This window comes from Carica papaya, chromosome 4 (assembly GCF_054855325.1).
Source record: "Carica papaya isolate Zhongbai chromosome 4, ASM5485532v1, whole genome shotgun sequence".
NCBI lineage: Eukaryota > Viridiplantae > Streptophyta > Magnoliopsida > Brassicales > Caricaceae > Carica > Carica papaya.
Window position 1 is genome coordinate 2,552,186 of NC_142312.1, and position 21,849 is coordinate 2,574,034.

At 30.9% G+C, this 21,849-nt stretch overlaps 3 protein-coding genes across 3 annotated transcripts; 2 read left to right on the forward strand and 1 right to left on the reverse strand.

Annotated features, from left to right (window-relative positions):
• Positions 1-1,965: 1,965 nt before the first annotated feature.
• LOC110822347 (uncharacterized) lies at positions 1,966-2,907 on the forward strand. The gene has a single exon (XM_022052436.2). It carries the CDS (start codon positions 1,981-1,983, stop codon positions 2,650-2,652), a length of 672 nt encoding a protein of 223 aa, XP_021908128.1. The 5' UTR covers positions 1,966-1,980; the 3' UTR covers positions 2,653-2,907.
• A 6,280-nt stretch (positions 2,908-9,187) lies between these two features.
• LOC110822263 (MRG family protein) lies at positions 9,188-18,367 on the forward strand. The gene is made up of 11 exons (XM_022052329.1): positions 9,188-9,622; positions 11,378-11,431; positions 11,543-11,556; positions 12,403-12,548; positions 12,948-12,983; positions 14,543-14,583; positions 14,915-15,016; positions 15,716-15,795; positions 16,947-17,116; positions 17,596-17,680; positions 17,900-18,367. Exons 1-11 carry the CDS (start codon positions 9,221-9,223, stop codon positions 17,988-17,990), a joined length of 1,221 nt encoding a protein of 406 aa, XP_021908021.1. The 5' UTR covers positions 9,188-9,220; the 3' UTR covers positions 17,991-18,367.
• Positions 18,368-19,401: 1,034 nt separating this feature from the next.
• Positions 19,402-21,280, reverse strand: LOC110822373 (putative cinnamyl alcohol dehydrogenase). The gene is made up of 5 exons (XM_022052475.2): positions 21,089-21,280; positions 20,793-20,906; positions 20,469-20,696; positions 19,919-20,358; positions 19,402-19,784 (listed from the first exon to the last, which is right to left on the reverse strand). Exons 1-5 carry the CDS (start codon positions 21,166-21,168, stop codon positions 19,570-19,572), a joined length of 1,077 nt encoding a protein of 358 aa, XP_021908167.1. The 5' UTR covers positions 21,169-21,280; the 3' UTR covers positions 19,402-19,569.
• Between the last annotated feature and the right edge of the window lie 569 nt (positions 21,281-21,849).

Below are 21,849 nucleotides of genomic sequence, written 5' to 3' on the forward strand. Positions count from 1 at the left end.
AATGGAAGTGGGGACCTAGGAGAACAGAGATTTAACTTGATTTTCATGTTATGTTTATGATTTTAATTTACTTTACTGAACTTGTGTATACTCATTAATTATCATTTATAGATGATGTAACACCGAAAACTGAATCAAAGTTGCGTTCTCCCGATCTTAGCGTGTAGAGAAGACGAAATAGGAAGTATGGATAATGAAACGAAATACTCATATAATTAGTAGAAAGTAGCTCCTGTTGAAATGAAAAATTATGAAATTGTATTCTACATTTGATGAATATACAATGAAGTAATTTTAGAAATTTGAATAATTTGATTTAAACATTTTCTATGTGGTATGACCGATTGGTTACGGAATGATATATGTTATGCTACGTATGCTAACAGAGTCGTCGTAACGCCGTTGAGGCTAAATTCGAGGTATCACAGTATATCATAAATGATGTCGATTAACATATGATATTTGATATAATTAGATCGATAATTTAATTTATTAATGTATTAATAAATTTAACTTATTTACTAGTATATTACATTCATTAACAAAATAAATATTTAAAAATAAACTAAGTGCTATTAAATAGAAAAATCACAATTAAAAAATCAACATTAAATTTTTTTTAACGAAGAAGTATATATATATATATATATAGTAAATTTGGTTCAATAAAATTTAAACAATTTATGTTATTATCAAGAAAATGTAGTTCCCTCATCACAAACATAAAACCGTCAAAGTTTTCTACATTTTTTCCCATTTCGTGGTCTAAGTTTTTATTATAAAATCATATTTCAAACTGAAAAACACGTTTTCTAATTTGTTATTGCCTAATATAATTTTTTAAAAAAAAAAAAAAATCATCTAATTTTTTGGGTCAAACTTTTGACTTTTATTCCCAATTTGATACGATAAAAACTTACTAATTCAAAGTTATATGTAACAATTTTGAAGACCAACTATTAAAATTAATATATATATATATATATATTATAATATTCTATATTCTCTATATACGTGGTAAAGACGAAAATCTATAGTTCATTAGTACATCCCAACAAAATAGTTTTTATTAATCGCATGCGGACATATTACATACGACAGATTTGTATGTATATTTACACGTGCTTAATTAATTGGCTAAGTTGAAAATTATTGGTAATTTTTTAGGAACAGAAATTTGAGAAATGAGGAAATTGTAATTAATTTTCTTGGTATTTTATTTGTGTGATATACTAAATATTTAAAAATATGAATACTTCCATTTAAGTACTTACAGTTCATCTAAAAAACTGTAGAGATCTGGCTATTATTCTTACATTTAAATTAATATATATGTATATATATATGTACATATATATTAAATAACAAAGCATAATAGTCTAATCAAAAGCAATTTGACAAACTGACCGGTCAAATTACATGCCCATTAAGTCAAATCTCACTTAAGAAAAATAATAAGCCTTTCATCATAGTAAGAATTCAAACACACAACTTAATGCGTAAGGGTCTTTGGTCTCTATCTAGCCTCCTTTGCTCTGCCCTCCGACTCAGGTATTAGTACACCAAAATAATGTGCGTCCGCCGAGCTGACTCGGCCGCCACTCAGTTAAACTCGATACGACCAATTTAAATACTAACTGCCCACTACCTTCCCCCATTTTCTTTTTCCACACACCTTCCAATTTGGACTCGCAATTTCTTATTCTATTTTTTTTTCTCTTTTAGTCTTCTTTAGTTTTCAATTTTCCATGCCTTTAATTTCTTGTATTGGCTCCATGAATCTCCCTCGATGCTTCCTGCTCCATCAGCCATATCCAAGCTTATTATTCTTTATACATTGTTTACGTATTTTATGATGTAAATTCCTGGGTTAACTGAGTCAAAAGTCCACCTGAAATTGCATGCGCAATATATTCATTTATTTATTTATTTATTTTTTCATTTAATTTGCACTATAAATAACACAGACCCAGAACCTGCATGTGCATATACAACAACATTAAGCCTATTATTCCCAACAAGAACATGAGGAACATACTCAGAGCTCTCGGTTTTGGTTTTCTGATCTTGTGGATCAACTCAGTTTCAACTGAGTCAGAAGCACGGCCCTTCAACGTCCTGTCATGGAGAAAGACACCCCATGAAGGGGTTAGTAGTGGTTTCTTTGATGGGATATCTCTGGGAGCAATCAAGCAATCGGGTCCGAGTCCCGGCGAGGGACACAAGTTCACCGACGGGAAAACTCTCGGCGGCATTAAGAGCTCCGGTCAGAGTCCCGGCGAGGGACACAAGTACGTCGACTCCAAAACTCTCGGCAGCGTTAAGAATTCCGGTCCGAGTCCCGGGCAAGGACATAGATTCACTGACAGTTACAGTCTCGGTGGGATTAAGGATTCCGGTCCCAGTCCCGGACAAGGACATAAATTTACGAAGAGTTACAGTCTCGGTGGGATTAAAGATTCCGGCCCCAGTCCCGGAGGAGGGCATAGATTTACGAACAGTTACAGTCTCGGCGGGATGAAGGATTCCGGTCCCAGTCCCGGGCAGGGAAATAGATTCGCAGAAAGCCGTGGACAAAAACACAAGTTAATGGATGGACGGACCGTTGGTGGCATCAAGGCCTCGGGTTCGAGCCCTGGGGAAGGACATTAAGTACGTTAATGGCGGGCGTGTGCTTATTAATTAAGTAGATGACAGCATTTAATTAATCTAATTCATTTGGTTCATTTATTAATTATTGTTATTATTATTATTATTATTATTTTTGGGTTTTTTTAGTGAAGGGATTATTTGTTTAAGATTTAAATTGTTTGTAGTTGGAAAAATATATTGTACTTAATTATAAAATAGAGGAAAATAAATAAAGGAGAAGAAATTAAATTATTAGGCTATAAGTGAAGTACTATTTGTTCAATAATTTTTTTTACTAATAAAATTTTATGGCTATTTTTAATATGCCTATTTATTTATTTTGGAATAAATAAAATTTTTTATATGATTCTATTGAAAATTAATTTTTTTTAAAACGGTAATTTGATTTTTTTTATCATTTTAAGTAAAGTAATTAGTTTTAAATTAAAGAATGTTTGCACTTGTTTGAACTTTAAAAACAAAAAAAAAACATGTAATTCAACGTAAATAAATCCAAATTAGGAAAGAAAAATATTAAATTCTCAATAAACTAGGCTTCAAAGTTTGTAATTTTATGAAAAAACAAATATAAAATTACAAATGATAATATATAGAATTACAAAAAAAAGTACTATAATATATACACTAAACTGCAATTATAAAAACCCTTGTACTTTCTTATTCATAAGTTATCTTTTACTGTTAATATAAAAGTTTACTTTATTATCTTCTACTAATATTTGTAACCAAGTACAAATTATTCCACAGTATTTTTAAATTTATTATTGATGAAAATTTTATATATAGTTTAAAAATTGTTGTATATATGTGAGGATTACACATAGTTTTTATATTCGATGTATTATGATTTTTTAAGTGATTAATTTATTTATATAGACAGTTTAATATATCATTTTTACGGTATATTAATTATTACAAATTAATATAATTGTTGAGAATTGCAAAACTCTCGTGGATTTAAAATCAGACATCTCAATTAACTAGGTCAGTAGATAATATAACAAAAATATCAATAATATCGTCATATCAGTCTGTTTTTTTCGAACTTTCACGTACTTATTAGGAAGGACTCTAGTAGAAATTTCTGAACGATTGTTGGGCTGCCGCTTACCGCTTTTAGCAGAGTTGTTAACATACATATCAATTTTGCAACACTGCATCCAAAACGCTTAAGAATCGGGTACCCTCAAGCTAGATGCCTTAAGAGTGGTGACAACCCTCCAATCTAGATTTGCAAATGAATCCAACTTCGAGTTTATTATTGAAGATTGCAAAACTTTCGTGGAGCTAAGACCAAATATTTTTATTTAATTAGGTAAGTAGACACTATAACAAAGAGTGTTTTTTTTTTTTAAAAAAAGTAATTTTACTACTAATAACCTTATTATTTAATATACACGTCACTTACTTAAATTAATTTTAATATGTAAGATAAAATAAATTTATTAAATAAATATTTTTATTTTTTAAAATGAAAAAAATATATATCATGTCGGAATAAAAAGAGACGTGTTCCATGTAGCAAGCTTTTGATTTTTTTTTTCAAAACGTTGTAATTTATTTCATTGATGATTAATTAATATTAAGAAAAAAAATTAAAAGAAAAAATAAAATCTAAATTTCAACGAGCAACATTGTTCCACGGTCCCCTCAAATTTAGAACCATTTTTTCAACCATGGAGGCTGTCCGATTGATCATCTAAGCAATCTTATTTCATTTTCTCATTAATTAATTAATTAATATCACTACACTAAGTATGTCCGACTAGGCTATACTTTATTAATTTGTGGAATCCGACATTTTTATGTTTTTACTGATATTATTTTCTACATTTGAGCAATTTAGGTATTTGATTTTGGTAATTTTTAAAATGCGAATAAATTTTATCTCGCGTTGAAATTTAAAAAAATAAATAGTAAAAAAATTCGACAATAAAATTTAAAAAAAATTAAATATAATTTTTTTTTTTCAATTTATTAACGAGCACTAATTCTTTAAAATAATGTTTATATTAAGTTAAAAAAATCAAATATTAAAAATTGTCGATTTCAAGTGCCATTAAAATTGTCAAGATTCCGATGCTGCAAGATCTGCCTAATGACTAATTATTACGTGCTTAGTCTTTTTGGCTAAAATTTCAAATGTCAATTTGTACAAAATTGCAAAAATGTACCAATAATTTTATTTTATTTTTTCATATAAAGGAAAACCTAGTTAGCTGCCGACTTGATTGTGCACGTAAATTACTCGCTTTATGTTCAAATGCATGTATTTATGTTACTTAATTTTTTTTTAAAAAAAATCAAATACACATTCTCAACATATATGTTTAATTAGATGAAAAAAATGTTCATTAATTATATTCAAAAAATAATTTTTTTTATAAAGATTAATCAAATACACCCATTTTGAGCTTGCACTATTATATTAAAATCTACGAAAATAATCATTGCTATAAAAAATAAAAAATTATTTAATTAATGGCTATATAAAAATAAAAAAGAGTTCGATTGGAGTTGGCGATAATATGTATTAATGTACATAATTTAGAATTTCTACACGAGAATAAAGGCAATTGGAAATGATAAAGTCACCGTCCTGTCATCCTGACTCGCGGGAGTGCCACTTTCGCAATTTTCTTCGAGTCAAAATCTGAATATGCCTTCAAAATGCTTTTCCAAGTCCAAAACCATCAAGATCCAAGCCGTCCCCGTCCCGCCTTTAATTCACTTAGTGGTCAACAATAAACAAATATCCGTTGACTATTTCCAAATGCCAGCACCCACCCCTCCCCGCATGAGTTCCGCAAACCCCACGTGTGAAAATATGATTGGAAAATTAATTTAATAAAAAGAAATAATTTGATAATTGTAATTCCATCGTTATATTAATAAATTAAATTTTTATTAATATTAAATTAATTATTATAAATTACCCATTTTAAAAATAAATATATATTTTTTAATTACAGTATTTTTTTTAATAATAAAATTATTATTTATATTCCGTATGAATCGGGACCAGCAAAGAGATTTAGGCGTAGAAGAAATTGTAGTTGTGTTGACGGTTTGGGGATTTTAAGTCAGGCTTTGCTTCCACTTTTCTAACATTCCACTGCCAGATGGGTAATTTGCTATCCTCAATTCAATGTCCAATTAAGTCAAATTTTTTAATAACTTAATCTACCATTTGACAATTCAAATTATATAAAATAAAATAAATACGATTAAATATATATATGAATCTACTAAAAAATACATAATGGCAAAAAATATATATATTTAATTAATTTCCTCTTCTTTTACCACATAAGAATTTCCTTGCTTGTTTCCTCTCGTACGATCCCAAAATTCTTTTATATCACATGGTTTTGAAACTTACTTTTTGCCTTCTGGCTTTACCAACAACACTATAAATAACGCGTCACTCCTCACCCGGTTACTCTTAAGTAATTAAGAACAAGGCAAGCATTTATATACACATATATATATATATATATAATATCATTCTTTTTTCAATTCATGCCTAACATGTGAAGTGAGGGTAACCTTATAACTTCTCGCTCGTTCCTTCTATTTCTATTCTTATTCTTGATTACTATAAACTACAACAACATAGAGGCTCGACCATTAATCTTCGTATCAGATTCAAGTCGATATTTTAATAAAAATTACTTTGAAGGTTTGAGTTTTGGAGTCGAATCCGAACCGAACCCTGGTGAGGGAAACAAGATGATCGGCTCAAGATTAATCATTGAGGATCGATCTTCGTATCGTCTGGACCATAATCAAGGAGCTAAGCTCAGTAGATCCAGACTTCTTGCTGAAGCTGGTCCAAGCCCCGGCCAAGGTCACAAGTGATGAGAGAGAGATATATATATATATATATATATATATATATTAAGTATTGGTGAAATAAATTCTGATGAAATTATTTTCTTCTCTTTCAATTGAATTCTACTTTTCTGATTATGGTACAATATAATTATATCATAAATGTGTCACTATATATATATACACATGTGTATGTGCTTAGTGGACTCTCCTTTTTGTTCAATTTAAAAATGAATATTATCTAGTTTAGTTACAATCAATTTTATGTAAATTAGACAGTGAAAGTATAGAAAGATAAGAAATTTGTTCTAGGGCTTACTATATAAATAAATCATTAAAATATTGAAAAATAAAATGGCAATGTTCTTATTTTTTGAACAAATTACCAGATTGATTTCTCCAAATTTGTTATTTATTAGGTCTATATTATTATTATTATTATTATTATTATTTTAATTAATTTAATCAATTACTCAATCTGTTTTTTTTATTTTATTTTATATTTTTAGAACTTTTAAACATTACCTAAAAATTATAGTTTTTTTTTTTAACTATAAATTGAAAAAAAATTAAATATTTTGAAATAAATAAAAATATTTATAGATAAATTTATAAATAAAGAATATTATGAATAAACATTATAATAAATATCAACTTTTAGAAACTAATTTTAATAATTTACTCATAATTTTTTTAAAACCAATGGACTTAGCTATATTTGTAAATATACATTTTAATCAACTCTTAATTAAAAAAGAGGATTGTATCTTAACAAAGGGGGTTATGTATATTTAAATATTTTATTAATATTTATTGTGAATGTTGACTTTTTGTATTATCAAAAGTTTGATTTACTAAAACTAGTAAGATTAGCCCTAATACCTCCATTAATGACTAAATCCAAAGATTCCTTTAGGGTGATTGTGAATTACAAGTCTCTTGCGAAACTAGTTTTTGTGCGTTTTAGAGTATTGATAATAAAGAAACCTATACTAACATTATTTTGGGTTCCAATTTTAATTAATATTGTGTAAGTAAAGCACATCAATATTATAAATGATTGATAACATCCAACATAAACAAATTAGCAAAAAATGCATAAGACTCCTAAATAACTATTAAATAAATTAGACTGATATCTTGTCTCTTCAGTAAAACAATGTTCTATCTAATTATAACTTTTAGATATCTAACTAAATCGAATAGAAGAAAATTTATACTGTAAACGTAAAACATCGTCAATTAGTAAACTAATTTGTAAATATTGCAAACTGAAAATCATGGTTGTTTGAAGTTCAAATAGTAATGCAAAAAGCCTTTGCAATTTTTATTGTGGATGGGAATGAAACTTTTATCATCCCTATAACAAGATTTTTGTCATCCCAAAACCCTATATATCATTCATAAATCTAACAAATCACTCGCGTTAACATAAATTAAACCATAAATAAAATTGATTATTATGTTAAATTCAACTACATTCATAACATAAATTAGGTAGACACTCGTAATGAACAAGAAATCATCGAACACTATCAATTGATACTAATTTTACATATCGTATCAACGAATTATTGACATCAATTTAAATTCGAACTCATGTAAAGAGAACATAACCTTTACAATAAAACAATTCAACTAATGTCTCGTGTTTTTATGCACATGTCAATCATTAGAATTTATGAAAGTTTACATACATGGCCTCATAATTGCACTTGGCAATAATTGATTTCATTTGGATGTTCATTCCCCTCAATTTATTTTGACAAATAGCAATTTTTTTTTTTAAGTATTAAAGGACACTTCGAAATACTTTAATAAGTTTCGTTCATTAGCAAATTAGAAAATTTTTATATTTTTAAACTCGCTGAGAATAGTTGAGACAAAATTTAATTCTATGACAATCAGAGACAAAACTCATATAGCTAAAAATATGCATATGCATACTTGTAGAATTTCATTTAAATTTTAACAAATTTAAGGTGCAATCTATATAAAATTTCATATAATGCTTTTATGTACAAAAATAATTATTTCGTATTTTTCATAACTAAAATAACTATAGATTTATAAATAAATTTCATACTATTTTCAATTTTTTTTAGCATAACCAAAAATTTATATTTTTTTTTCTAAAAATGACACAAAATATACATTTTTTGAACAAAAAGTCAAAACAATATTAAAATAAAATAAAAATTTTCCGACTCAATGCTAAAATCTATAATTTCATAAAAAAAATGAATATACTAATTATCCAATCAAAAAATAATTTATGTTATAAAAAATTTTATTTGAATTTTTTTTATCTTATTTTATAATACGAATTTATAAGTAAGATAATTTATAATATTTTTTATTTATTTATGAAATATTTTATAAAAATAATTAAAAAATATAGCGATCCAATAAACTGGAATTGACTTATCATTATTGTTGATTTTCTTATTTAAGTTAAATCTTATTAGTTTAACTTTCGATTAAATACGACTTAAGTTAATTTTAAGTTTAGGGGAAAAAATGATTGAAGATGATTTATTTATATAACATATTTTTAAATTTTAATTAAAAATATTTAATATATATATTTTTAATTCGATGTGTATATAATATAATTTTAATTTTAATAAAAATATAAATATATATTTATATATAATTCGAATTTGATTGGGTTGAATTTCACCAAAAATCGAATCTGGCAGGAAACATAATATATTTAGTAAACTCGTTTTAGATGGAGGAAAAGTTAAGAATTTGTACATTTATAGTTAGGATGGATTCAAATTTGAGTCTTATATCTAAATACTTTGATTACCGGAGCGAAATTCCGGTTTATAGTTCAGAACTCGAGTTGTGGGAGCAGGGAAACTCAGTTTTGAAAGTGATTAGTACTGAGAGTAGAGTCCGGACCAGACTGCAACTCTCGTTCCCACCTTTTTGTTTCAAACGAGTGCCATCTTTTTGTCCTCTCTCGCTCTCTGTATCAGCTGAAGGAAAAATGGGAAGCTCGTCGAAGGAGGACGCCGGAACTGACGGCGATACGTCCAGCGGCGACACGGCCCCCGCCAATTCCAATCTCTTCTCCGAGGGTGAGCGTGTGCTTGCCTACCATGGCCCTCGCGTTTACGAAGCCAAGGTTAGTGTCTTCTTTCTCTGCGTTATAATTCTTCTAATTCGGTGTCGTCTTCTGCTTCATTCCGTCCTGTGCATCTCTGTTGCTCACTACTTCTGCTTAGTTCTTTGTTCCTTGTTCACTTGATTTAGCTTGTTTCTGTTGCTGTTGTGAGTCACAGTTTGATTCGCTTGCTACGTAGTTCGGATTCGTTAAACTTAGGGTTCGTTCGATGCTGACGTATTTTGAGGAAGAGGACGATGATGTGACCCTAGATTAGCATTCACTCAGCAACCTCTGTGATAGAGTTAGGGTTTATGCTCTCTCCGACTTTATTTCCTACATTGTTTTCAAAATGGAATTGATCAATTTAATACACAAGATTTTCTTGAAAGCTTTTATTTAATCGAAATGGCCAACAATTTTGAGGTTGTTTTCACATATCTTGAGAGTTGGAGTTGTGAAATATTGGTGATATTAATAGTTTTGTTTTGTTTTTTTTTTTTTTTACTTTTTTTTAGGGAGGATCCATTTGTGAAAATAGGTTGGCTGAACAATTTCTTCAAAGCTTCAAAGCTTAAACTATAGGAAACTGCTCTTTATTATTTATATTATTTCTTGATTTCATGTTAACCAGGAGACTGACATGTTATACATTGCTCATTGCATAAATTATTTTTCTGTTGATGTTGTGGGGTTCAATTGTAGTCCTTTCAAACAAACCAAACTTTATGTTTATGCACTGATTGCTTCTATTAAATTCAGTCAAATGATTGTTCTCAACAAGGGTGTATTTGATATCTAAAAGTGCATTACAGAAAAATCCGGCATTAAGATATCAAGGAGTGCCATTGGTGTACAGAGCGTTGGGGGTTGACTGGGTGATGGCTGGTACTGTCAAGGATGAACTTTGGGTCTGAGATTTTTTGGGAGACAGATGCTCCTTTGTGGAGATTATTCCGTTCACTATTTGGTGGACTGTTTGGAAGGAGAGAATAGAAGAGCGTTTATGGGGGTAGACATGGATAAGGGTTTTGATATTCTAAAAAATAGATGGGTAAAGACCCTAGAGTTTTTGTTGCTGGGTCATCCAAAGGAGGTCTTGGAATCGTTTCTGTTAGGCCCCTGAAGACTGTTTTGTAAATTTCTGTAAATGGGTTGCACCACCCTTTGGTGCTTATAGTTATACATTTTATACTTTTCCTTTCAGAAAAAAAGATATCAAGTGGTGCATTCTAGTATAGACAAAAATGTGTATTTATTGGGAATCAAGTTGGTTTCTGAAGTTGAGATCTTCAGTTTCTCGTAGACTTGTAGCTGCACTTTAATCTTATCCTAATAATATACGCAAGGTTAACTATCACTCGGTTTGAAATGCATGGTAATCTTGCTATTTTACGTTGTTACTTTATATGCTTGATTGTTCATTGCACTCTACGTTTTTAAGGGATTGATTTAGAAGTACAATCTTGGTGTCTGTTTTGGGAGTGTAGTTTTGGCAGTTCACTTCTGGCATTTTATTATCACAGTTGAGTAGAGTACCCTATGTTTAATTGAGGCTATGTGATTTTGGGTGTTCTTGAACATGAGATTTGTTTTTGTTAAGTGATATGTGATATTATTGATGTAGAAGCTTGTTCTATATTTACCTTCCAATCCGTCTTTGGAGTAATTAGTATGCTCACTCTTGTAAAGTGACAATTGTTATTACTCTGTTGCTTGGTACTTTAAATTATTGTCCTTATAAGCCTGTTCTGTTTATTGCTTTTATGTTTTTAGGTTCAAAAAGCTGAACTTCGGAAGAAGGAATGGAAATACTTTGTTCATTACCTTGTAAGTGCTTTCCTGATCTGGCATATGTTACTTTTGAAATGTTATTTAAGAATCCTTTTCTTGATCCGGCAATATGTTATAATACTAAGCATTTGAAAATTGTGTTTGCAGGGTTGGAACAAAAAGTGAGTATGCTTCTGCTCTCCCACCTTTCTGTAAGTGTCAAGTTCAAATATCAAAACTTAAGGAGGTAGAAAACACAGGATTGAAAGGCCATTCCCTCTCTGTCTTTCCTTTTCTTTTTTCAAAATTAGTCTTGCATATGGAATTGGATTGTCTTATACGTTACACCAGATTCCTTTGTAAAAAATGATTTAGTGACTTAATATTTCCTTTTCTACTTTTCCCTTCTGCAAAGTTATACGGTAATGTTCCCTAGTCCCGTAATAGGAGTCAATTTTAAAAAGAATAGGTTTATCTCTTATTTTACCATGTTTTGTTAGTTTAGGATTAAAAAACTTAAAATCTTTTGAACATTATATCCATATAGATATAACATTTTAATCTTTTGGTTATTTTCGTAAATAACATTAGAAAAAAGTGTAATCATTCAATTAGATAAATAATGAAAATGGAATATTACCCTGGTTTGGGTTTGGGGGGGTGCTTCAGCAGAAGAATATAGAGTATAAATTAATACTTTAAGCAAATGGAGCAAATGTCTTTAATTCATAATGCGATCAAATATAGTAAAAATATTACCCCCGGTTTGGGTTGGGGGGGATGCTTCAGTGAGAGAATGTAGAGTATAAATTAATACTTTAAACAAGTGGAGCAAATGTCTTTAATTCATTCTTAATGCAGTCTTATATGATGAAAATTTTGGTTTCAACATTTTCCTACTGTGGCAGACTGAAAGGTTTAGCAGAAGTTTCATATTCTATATTGGAATAGTGTATTTTGATTGATATATGACCCCTTTCTCAAGAAGGGATACAGCAATGATTACTACTTGGGCATCTTGGCAACAGTTGGGACGAGTGGGTAAGTGCTGATAGGCTGATGAAACATAACGAGGAGAATATAATGAAGCAGCAAGCCCTTGAAAAAAAGTTGGGAGTCGACAAGAGTTCAAAGTCTGCACGTTCTGCACAAGCGAAGGCAAAAAGTTCTACTGGTGAGCTTGATATTTTGGTATTTCTTATTTTAAATTCATGTAGATATTTGGGCCAGAGAACTGCCTTGAACCTTTTGGTTAGGTTTTTGGCTTCCTAAAAGCTTTAGTTTATAGGAAATGGCTCAACTTTACTATTTACAGTTGCATGTCCTCTAATGTATAAGCAAGATAGCAAGTTTACCATGTAATGTCTAAAACTAAACAACCTAAACTCTCAATGGGTTGTGCACTATGATGCTAAGGTTTGAGCTTAGCACTTGTACCAAATATCACATTAACCACTGGTTGCAGACCTTTCATCTCAAAATTTAGGTTTATGGGAAGGGGCCCAATTTTTCTATTTGTGGTCTAATAATTTTATGTTTATTGATTCCACGTATTTTGCTTTTGTTTTTATAGATGCAAAAGTGGATAAAGAGGACCTTAAGAGCAATGGTATGTTGTCAATTTTACACTTTGTTGCCTCTGAATTTTAGTTTGGTAAGGGACTTTGAGCTGATACCTTGAAGTTAAGTCAGGGCGACCAACTAGCTCTCTTCCTAGGGCAGGATTTAGATTTTCATTTAAAAAAATTAAATTTCTTGCCGTAGGAAATTGTTTCAGCTTCACTTCTGGTTTATTTTGTTAGGGATGCCATTAAAATATAATAATCAGTTAACAGGTTGGTCATCCTTCAAAAAGCATTTCATTTCCCTCTTTTTTCATTATCTGTTCAACAAATTTGTTGCTTTTCTTTTAAGCTTTACTTTCTTGAGTCTTGTGTGTGCATGTACCACTCTTTTTCTACTGAAAGGTATTCTTTTTCTATAGGAAAACTACCTAAAGTAATTACTGATAAAGAATGAAATTTTGTTGAAAGATCACATGTGGAAGTAATTTTCTGGGGTTGAGTAAAAACATGTCCAAGTTTGGTGGACTTAACACGTAAATGGGCAATGCTTATGGTGGATGCAGTGTCTGGTTGAGAGTCAACCTGAATATGGCTAGATATTTTTCATTATTGCTAGCAGCATAAATTGCTATTCGATATAAATACCCAAGGTATAGGTGCTAAAAGAAGCTTGAGACTTTGCAGGTAGTCTAGTAACAAATGCATTGAGATATGTCATTGAAATTGAACTCTCTGTGATTGGTCTTCTAGTAATGCGCTTGATCATTTAAGAGAGCTTAATGCATAACATTTCTTAGGTACACCTTTCAAATATCTTAAACATTTGGATTAAATTTTTAGGTTATTCTGATGTTGATTTTCCCATCTATTAACACCTAATTTTCTCTTTGATTTCATTGTGCACTGTGTTGCATAAAAATATTGTCATTCTTTTGTCTTTTTGAAAGAACTGGCGCTATTTCATGAACAGTTATCTCTGTTAATGCATCTTCCAATATTATGATTGTTAAACTTGCTTAACAGGCTCAGGAGTCCTATAGAAATTGAGAGGAGGGTCAGAACAAGGATTCTTAAAAGCATTTCTTTTTCTCAATAGATACACAAAAATTGAGTGCGTACTAAGATCAGTGTCTTGGTTTTATGCATTGTCCTCAATGACGTCATTCACTTCCAGGACTGTGTTGCATAAAAATATTGTCATTCTTTTGTCTTTTTGAAAGAACTGGCGCTATTTCATGAACAGTTATCTCTGTTAATGCATCTTCCAATATTATGATTGTTAAACTTGCTTAACAGGCTCAGGAGTCCTATAGAAATTGAGAGGAGGGTCAGAACAAGGATTCTTAAAAGCATTTCTTTTTCTCAATAGATACACAAAAATTGAGTGCGTACTAAGATCAGTGTCTTGGTTTTATGCATTGTCCTCAATGACGTCATTCACTTCCAGGACTATTCCTCTTAATGCAATGTGAACAGAAAATGATGACCATTATTTTATGTTTTCAAAGAAACGTTTGTGTTCTTGTTTCCGTTCTGCGTATATTCAATGGTGTATTGAGTGAATAGTGAACATTGTTTTCATAAATGTCAATATTTATTGCAGTGGCAAAAGGGAAGAAGCGGAAGGTTGAATCAGGCATTGAGGTTTGCTTTGTATATTATTTAACATTGCACTGGATGATAAAAATATTCTTGTTTTCCATATCTACCGTTTTCTATTTCTTTATTCTTTACTGCCCTATGGTAGACTCCTGCTCCGCTTAATATGCCTAACTTTGGGCCTATAAGACTAAGCTTGGAAATGTTTTTTATACCTAAAATTATTCCATGCACAAGGTGGAGTTGCACATACATATTAGTGCAGCATATGTGCATGGGATTGACATATTTCAAGCTGGGAGTCTTTTGGTTCTTAAGGTTTTGATTGAATTTTGCTTTGACGTTGCTGAACTGGATGTCTTTTCATTATTTTTAGAAGGATAATCTTTCTGTGGAAAAGCTCGTCAAGATTCAAATTCCTTCAACACTAAAGAAGCAGCTTGTTGATGATTGGGAATTTGTAACTCAGCAGGATAAGGTGTATTTTTATGAACTGTTTCACTGATCGCCTTAGCATTATTGCATTAGTTCTTGAAGATTATTCAAGTTGAATTGGGGCATGGATGCTATGGTTGTAAATTGTTTAACTGTTTGTTATTTATATTTGCATGCTTTAATTGTTTCCATGAATTTCTCAGCAGTTGAATATGGTGGATAAGATTCTTTTTTTATTGTCCTATATGTCTTATTAGACCTTTTTTGATCATTGGGATATATTACAACGCTAGTTGGCGATCACCTTTTCAGCAAATCCAGACTATCTAAATAATCAACCAGAAGATGTCATGCACCACCTTTTCATCCATTCAGGGATATGCTACAAAATTGTTTGCCATTGCATTTTTAGTAGAATCAAGGCACATGAATAAAAATCCTGGACCACATGAAGACTATACTCTTTTTTATTTTCTGGCCTGCAAAGTGCATTTAGTTGAGTTCATATCATTTCCTAAGTACACATAGGTTTTCTGTCTATTGCATATTTTGAGTTCAAGAGTTTTAGTGACCTACAGCAATTATGATTATTTCATTTCTGGAATCTCCTCATGGAATGATTGCAGCTACCTTTCAATCAGGTTTTGATTGATTGAGTTACAATCTTATTCCATTTTCAATAATTTTATTTGTTAAGAAAACATTCACATTGATTTGGTGGGGTATCCTTTTCCCTCTGCAGCTTGTTAAACTTCCTCGTTCACCTAGTATTGATGATATTTTGACCAAGTATCTTGAATACAGGACAAAGAAAGATGGCATGTAAGTTTTCCTTTTAAGATCAGTTTCTGATAATCTTGCTTATCCTTCTCCCATGATTCCTCTAATGTAATATTGGTAGCTCAGATAAACTTCAACAATGCACTTCAACTTTTGGATCTTGGTGAACTAGATGATTATAGGCACTTTTTGGCTACCTACACCCATGGCTTTTTCTCAAGGTCTTAACCTTCATTTGGAGGCAATTCTTTTCTCATGCTTGAAAAATAGTTAGTAAGGATTATTAGTTTTTATGGTTTGTGAAGGGATGAATTTGGTAGGCACATTTTATTCAGTGAAGTGTAAGCTAAATAGAGATATCCTCTTAGTTTAGAAAAAAGCAAATTACCAATTTAGTTTCTGAGCTCTTAGCTATGTTGCAATTCAGTCCCAATTTTTTTTTAACAATTTAGAATCTGAACGTGCAAAATTATTTTAAAATGTAATTTTTTAAAGAGGTCTTTTTTAACAGAAATAACAGAAGTTTTTGTATTGTTTGGGTGACAAAAATAACTCAAAATTTAGTTCTCTTATTTAAGACTAATGGTTAAAAAAAAAAATTAAAAAGTTGTTATTAGACATATCCTTCTCTCCGATTTCCTGTTACTGTCATTTGCATGGCTTAAATAAAACAATCTCATTGTTCTTATAAGGTTAATCTTTAATTGTTATAACTTTTAAACTCTATAAAAAAACAAAATTATGGGAAAACAGATAGAATTTCTACTAGAAACTAAAATATTGAAAGTTGCTTAAGAAGATCACAAATTGAAATAGTTTTATTCGTTCAAGGATCAATTGTGAACAAAGAAATTCTAGGACTAGATTGTAAGGTAATATACCCTATAAGTTACGAGGACAATGGGGGAGGGTTGTAAAAAGTGGGTAATAGTTCTAGCAGAGTAGCCCTACCTATATAACTTGAAAAACTATGTCGTGTTAGATGTTGGATTAGGGTGTACAATGGTTAAGGTTTTCTTCTATCTGAATGTGCATGTGAATTCAACACATATATGCATCCATGTATCTACCCCATGAGATTTGCATCCCCGAATTTCCGGAACTTACAAGTAATTACAAATTGGGATCTATCTATGTACGTGAATATGTAGCTATACTTTTGATGGTTGTTTAATGAATGTTTTCCCTGACAGGGTGGCTGATTCAATTGGAGAAATCTTGAAGGGGATACGATGTTATTTTGACAAAGCATTGCCTGTAATACTCCTGTACAAAAAGGAACGCCAACAATATCAAGAAACAGTTGGGGATGATGTCTCTCCATCAACTGTATATGGTGCTGAGCATTTATTACGCCTCTTTGGTATGTGTCTAATGTAGTACTCACAGTTGGTTTACCTTTTCATTGTATAAAAGTGTATGTAATTTGAGAAATCGCATTTCCTCAAAAAAAAAAACAAAACAAAACATGAGAAATGATATTGCCACATGTGTAGTTATCATATTTCAGTAATTTATTTGTTCATCTTGCATCAAATTCAATTTGGAAGCAAAGGATTTTTCTAGTAGGACCTTAGAGGTAATTAATCCCATGTTAACAATTTTTTTGGGCAAGTAAGGTTATTGACCTCCAAAGAGGCATAATTCCCAGAGTTGAGTAATTTCCAGTTTTCAAATGAGTAATTACCTTGTCAATCCATGATTAGTATTTTGGACCTTGTTGTTGAATTTTTTTTTCCAGATTTATATACCAGAAACCCAAAGAAGTATTTAATTATTATGAATTATGTTTACTTTCCTTCCTATACTTGAACAAGCATTGAAGTATCCTTGTCTGTGCAGTGAAGCTGCCTGAGCTACTGGCTTATGTGAACATTGAAGAGGAAACTTTGACCCGGTTGCAGCAGAAGTTACTCGACCTTCTGAAGTATCATCCGAGTCTTTCATCCTACACTAAAATCTTTTTAAAAAATACCCGTTTGAATTCTAGTTTTACATTTTCTAGGTTGTTCTTTAGTTGACTATAGGCTGCAGTCAATAGGTATCACTAGGCAGATTGTTTTCCCTTTTTGTTTTATAAATTTTTAAATTTGTAGGCTTTTATTTCAGCACAGATTCCCTACTAATAGTTCCTAATTCCGTACAGATTTCTGCAGAAGAACCAGAGCACCTTCTTTGTTTCTGCTTATGATGCTTCTAGATGTTCTGAAAGTAAAGGCAAAGACAAAGGCGATTGAACCTGTACAATCAGTGGTTTATCGTCACAATCTCTACCACCAGATTGAGGCGGTAATGCTACAGTTTCATGACCAATTGGTATGTTTTCTTCCCCTCTTACAATTCCAGGAAGAAACAATCCAGTTGTTGTTGTAACATTAAAATTTATTATTTATCTTTTTCCCCCCCGGTTTCCAAAGGTAGGTGTATTAATGTAACATTCATTTGGGATAAATTCTGTATACCGTTGAGGTTTACATGTGACGGACTGAGTCATAATTTATTGTAATCTTATGTGAAATGGGAATATGCAAGTCTTACCTTTGAGTATTGAGAAATGAGATCTTGTAACCAGAGTTGTAACTGGAGGTATAATGTTCAAACAAAAAATTGGCTACCTCTTGAGTTCCGAGATCAATGTTGATTTTGGTGCATTAAGGTTCACCCTAAATGACAGCTTTGTCGTGTGCACCCGAGTTTGTTCCATGTCAAATTATTGCGGAGACAAGATAATAATAGCCAATTCGCATTATAGGACCAGATCTGAATGTTGTCGATAGATTGAAGCTATATCTAGAATAAATTAACTTAATTTGTGAGATTTATTTTGAAGATCGGGGTTTGTTTTAACTGTGATAGGATGAAGGTTCTTTACAAAATGATAGACCAACTGAGCTTATAGACAGTTTTACTTTAAATTGTTCATGAGTTCAATTTTTTCTTTTTTAAAAAAATCATTTTGTAAAGAATCTTCACCATGTTGAAATTAAGTTTGGATATCTGAATAAACTCTACAGGGTTCAGTTGATGCAAATATATACTTAGAATTTGTGTACTTACAATTGAATTTTTCAGTGCATGGACTTTTACTGTGTATTTAGAACAACTAGGTTTTGAACTGTAAGAATCATCTATAAAATTGATAAATTTTATGCCTCTCCCTGTGTTAAATTGAAATCCATTATGTTTTCATTTAATTCTTGAATTATAATTAATTGATGGGTGAAAAATTAAGTATAATTTTTATGTTTTTGATACATGACTTAATGAATAACTCATACACTCAATTCTGTAATCATTAAGTCATATTTTTCAATTTTATAATCATAAAGTTATATTATCAATTATCAAAAAATGAATGGTACAAATATCTAACATGAACTTTTCAAATAATTAGTTTAGAATTAAAAAGTGTTATTTTTTAAAAAAAATATTTCATTTACAGTTTATTTTTATTCTATAAAATTGAAAATTGAATCATATATTTAAAAACACTGTATCATTCAAGAATATAATTGAAAGTAATATTCATATATGATCTTAGAAATTTTTAAATCTTTCTGTTACAATTTAGAAATTTTTGACATTAGCTACTAATAAAGTATTGATTCCGATTTAAGAAGTTCATATAAGTTCAAATGATTCCAACAATTAGTATAAAAAATAAACTTCATAATTGATTAATACCAGAGTACAAAAACTGGAGAAGGCCTGGAGAAATTCTCTTTTGTTATTCAAGCAATCAATTGAAAATTATCTGAAACATCTTAAGAACTGAAAAGAAGAGTATTACTTATAATGCTCCAATCCTTTATGAATTCATTCACAAGTGACTTCTTGGAGGTTGCTACCAGCCACATCAACCACAAACCTGTACCTCACATCGTTCTTTTCCATTCTCTTAAATGCCTTGTTTATATAATCCATCTTCACTATCTCTATCATTGATGTCAGTTCTTTCTCTGCCCAGAAATTCAAGATCTCCTGTGTCTCCTCCATGCTCCCAATGAAGCTCCCTGTTAGTACCTTCTTCCCTGTTTCCCAAACATAATACTCAATCATAACCCTTTTACAGATCTACCCATAAAATTATCCTTATACACATATGATTACCTTAAAGGGGAAGAGAGAGAGAGAGAGAGAGAGAGAGAGAGAGAGAGTGATATACCTAAAATTAATTCAGTATTGTTGAATTCCAAATGTTTTGGGGCAACCCCAAGAAAGATGAGCTTCCCATTAACTTTGAGAAGTGGAAGGTATGAGTCGAGAGAGTGCACAGCAGGGACTGTGTCAAGAATAAAGTCAAGGCTATTGGCTGCTGCCTCCATGTCTGCTGCATTGGAGCTCACCACAAAGGCATCTGCCCCTAAATGCTCCAATGCCTCTGCCCTTTTCTTATCAGAAGAGCTTAGAACAGTCACATGGTGTCCCATTGCCTTTGCTATTAGAACACCTAGATGTCCTACCCCTCCCAATCCTAATATTCCTGCCTTTAGGACTTTATCACTGTTCATGAACTGCTTCAAGGGACTGTATGCTGTCACCCCTGCGCATAGTAGTGGCGCTGCTTGCTCCGGTGCTAGCTTCTTTGGTATCTTTACTACGAATCTGAAACATAGTTTAAATTAGTACTAGTTTAGTACATTTATTTAATATACCCATTAATACCTATGAAGGGAAAAGAAAAAGAACAAGCAGCAGTAATTTTTCTGGTTTACCTGTGATGAACAACCATGGCAGAAGAATAGCCTCCTTGAGTGGGTCTTCCATCTTTGTAGATGCCATTATATGTGAATATTCTGTTGTTGCAGTAATTTTCCGTATTTGATTTGCAGAGCAAACAATCCCCACAAGATCCAACTATACATCCAACTCCAACCAACTCCCCTATCTTCAACTTCTTCACTTCTGAACCCAACTCCATAATCTCTCCCACCACTTCATGCCTTACGAACATAAAACAAATTCTCACACACATGCACGCACGTGTATTCTCTTATATATATGTATATGTATTGATTGGAGAAGAGCATGATGCTTACCCTGCAACTAAAGGGTAGTTGGCGGGGTGAACCTCATCCTTTATTTGATGAAGATCACTGTGATCGACACCGCAGTACAGCACCTTAAACATTACATCTTCTGGTCCTGTTTCTCTGTTATGGAACCAAAACAGAATATTACTTCTAAAATTGACTAACAAACATACAGGTTCTTATGGAGTTTTAAATTTGGTTTAATGTAGAATTAACACCATTTAATACACAAATCTAGCATTCTTCTCACTTGTTCAGTTCCTTATATTAGTTATGAATCATTTTGAAGAAGAAAGAGAGACCTGAGAGTGAAAGAATAAGGTGAGAGATGCCCAGATGAATCCCTAGCAGCCCAACCAATCACTTTTCTTCCTCCCTCCATTTTCTCCGCATCAAATCTAAAGGATCAACAAAATGTATATCAGCAAATTTGCATGGTAAACGAAGAAGGTGTGGAGGTTTGTGGTGTCTGGGCTTTGGATTTTATATCCAACTGGGAAGGATCTTTATATGATCAAGGTTCTTTTTTTATTGTGTTTAATTAAGTATTTTTTATTTTTTAAATTAAGATCAGAAAAAGTCAAAAAGTCAAAAGTTAAATTAACAAAGCATGCAAATTATTTTAAACTTGTAGTGGCGGCGGCCTATACTATATACTATATAATTAATTTATTTTATAATCCATTCAAAAGAATAATTGTTTTATAAAACAAATTAAATCGCCTGTGTAAACATTTTCTTACTTGTCCTTTATGCGTCAGTGATTATTTTGGTCATCACATACGTCATGAAATTGTCAACACATACTTGAGAAATTATTGTTCAAGATTTGTCACGTCATTTAAATTGAATTAGTGCTTTTTATGGGTTTTAATTAAGTAAATTAAAGTGTTATCTATAATTCTAATTTGATTAATTTGAAAATAAAATCATATATTTATTTTAAGATAATTCAAAATTTTAAAGTGTTACTATAGATTAAAAAAAAATATTACTTCATTTTAATGAATCTAGTAATTACCTCATGATTTTGATAATTTTTTTATTATTTAAATTGTTGATC

What these genes read in the sequence shown, in the direction of transcription:
- LOC110822347 (XM_022052436.2), top strand. Translation starts at nt 1,981, where the DNA reads ATGTGCATATACAACAACATTAAGCCTATTATTCCCAACAAGAACATG.
- LOC110822263 (XM_022052329.1), top strand. Translation starts at nt 9,221, where the DNA reads ATGGAGGAAAAGTTAAGAATTTGTACATTTATAGTTAGGATGGATTCA. An exon ending in TTGTAACTCAGCAGGATAAG is followed by an intron (nt 15,017 to 15,715) that starts GTGTATTTTTAT and finishes TTCCCTCTGCAG; the next exon opens with CTTGTTAAACTTCCTCGTTC. An exon ending in GCATTTATTACGCCTCTTTG is followed by an intron (nt 17,117 to 17,595) that starts GTATGTGTCTAA and finishes TTGTCTGTGCAG; the next exon opens with TGAAGCTGCCTGAGCTACTG.
- LOC110822373 (XM_022052475.2), bottom strand. Translation starts at nt 21,168, where the DNA reads ATGGAGGGAGGAAGAAAAGTGATTGGTTGGGCTGCTAGGGATTCATCT. An exon ending in CCTTATTCTTTCACTCTCAG is followed by an intron (nt 20,907 to 21,088) that starts GTCTCTCTTTCT and finishes GTTCCATAACAG; the next exon opens with AGAAACAGGACCAGAAGATG. An exon ending in AACTACCCTTTAGTTGCAGG is followed by an intron (nt 20,697 to 20,792) that starts GTAAGCATCATG and finishes TATGTTCGTAAG; the next exon opens with GCATGAAGTGGTGGGAGAGA.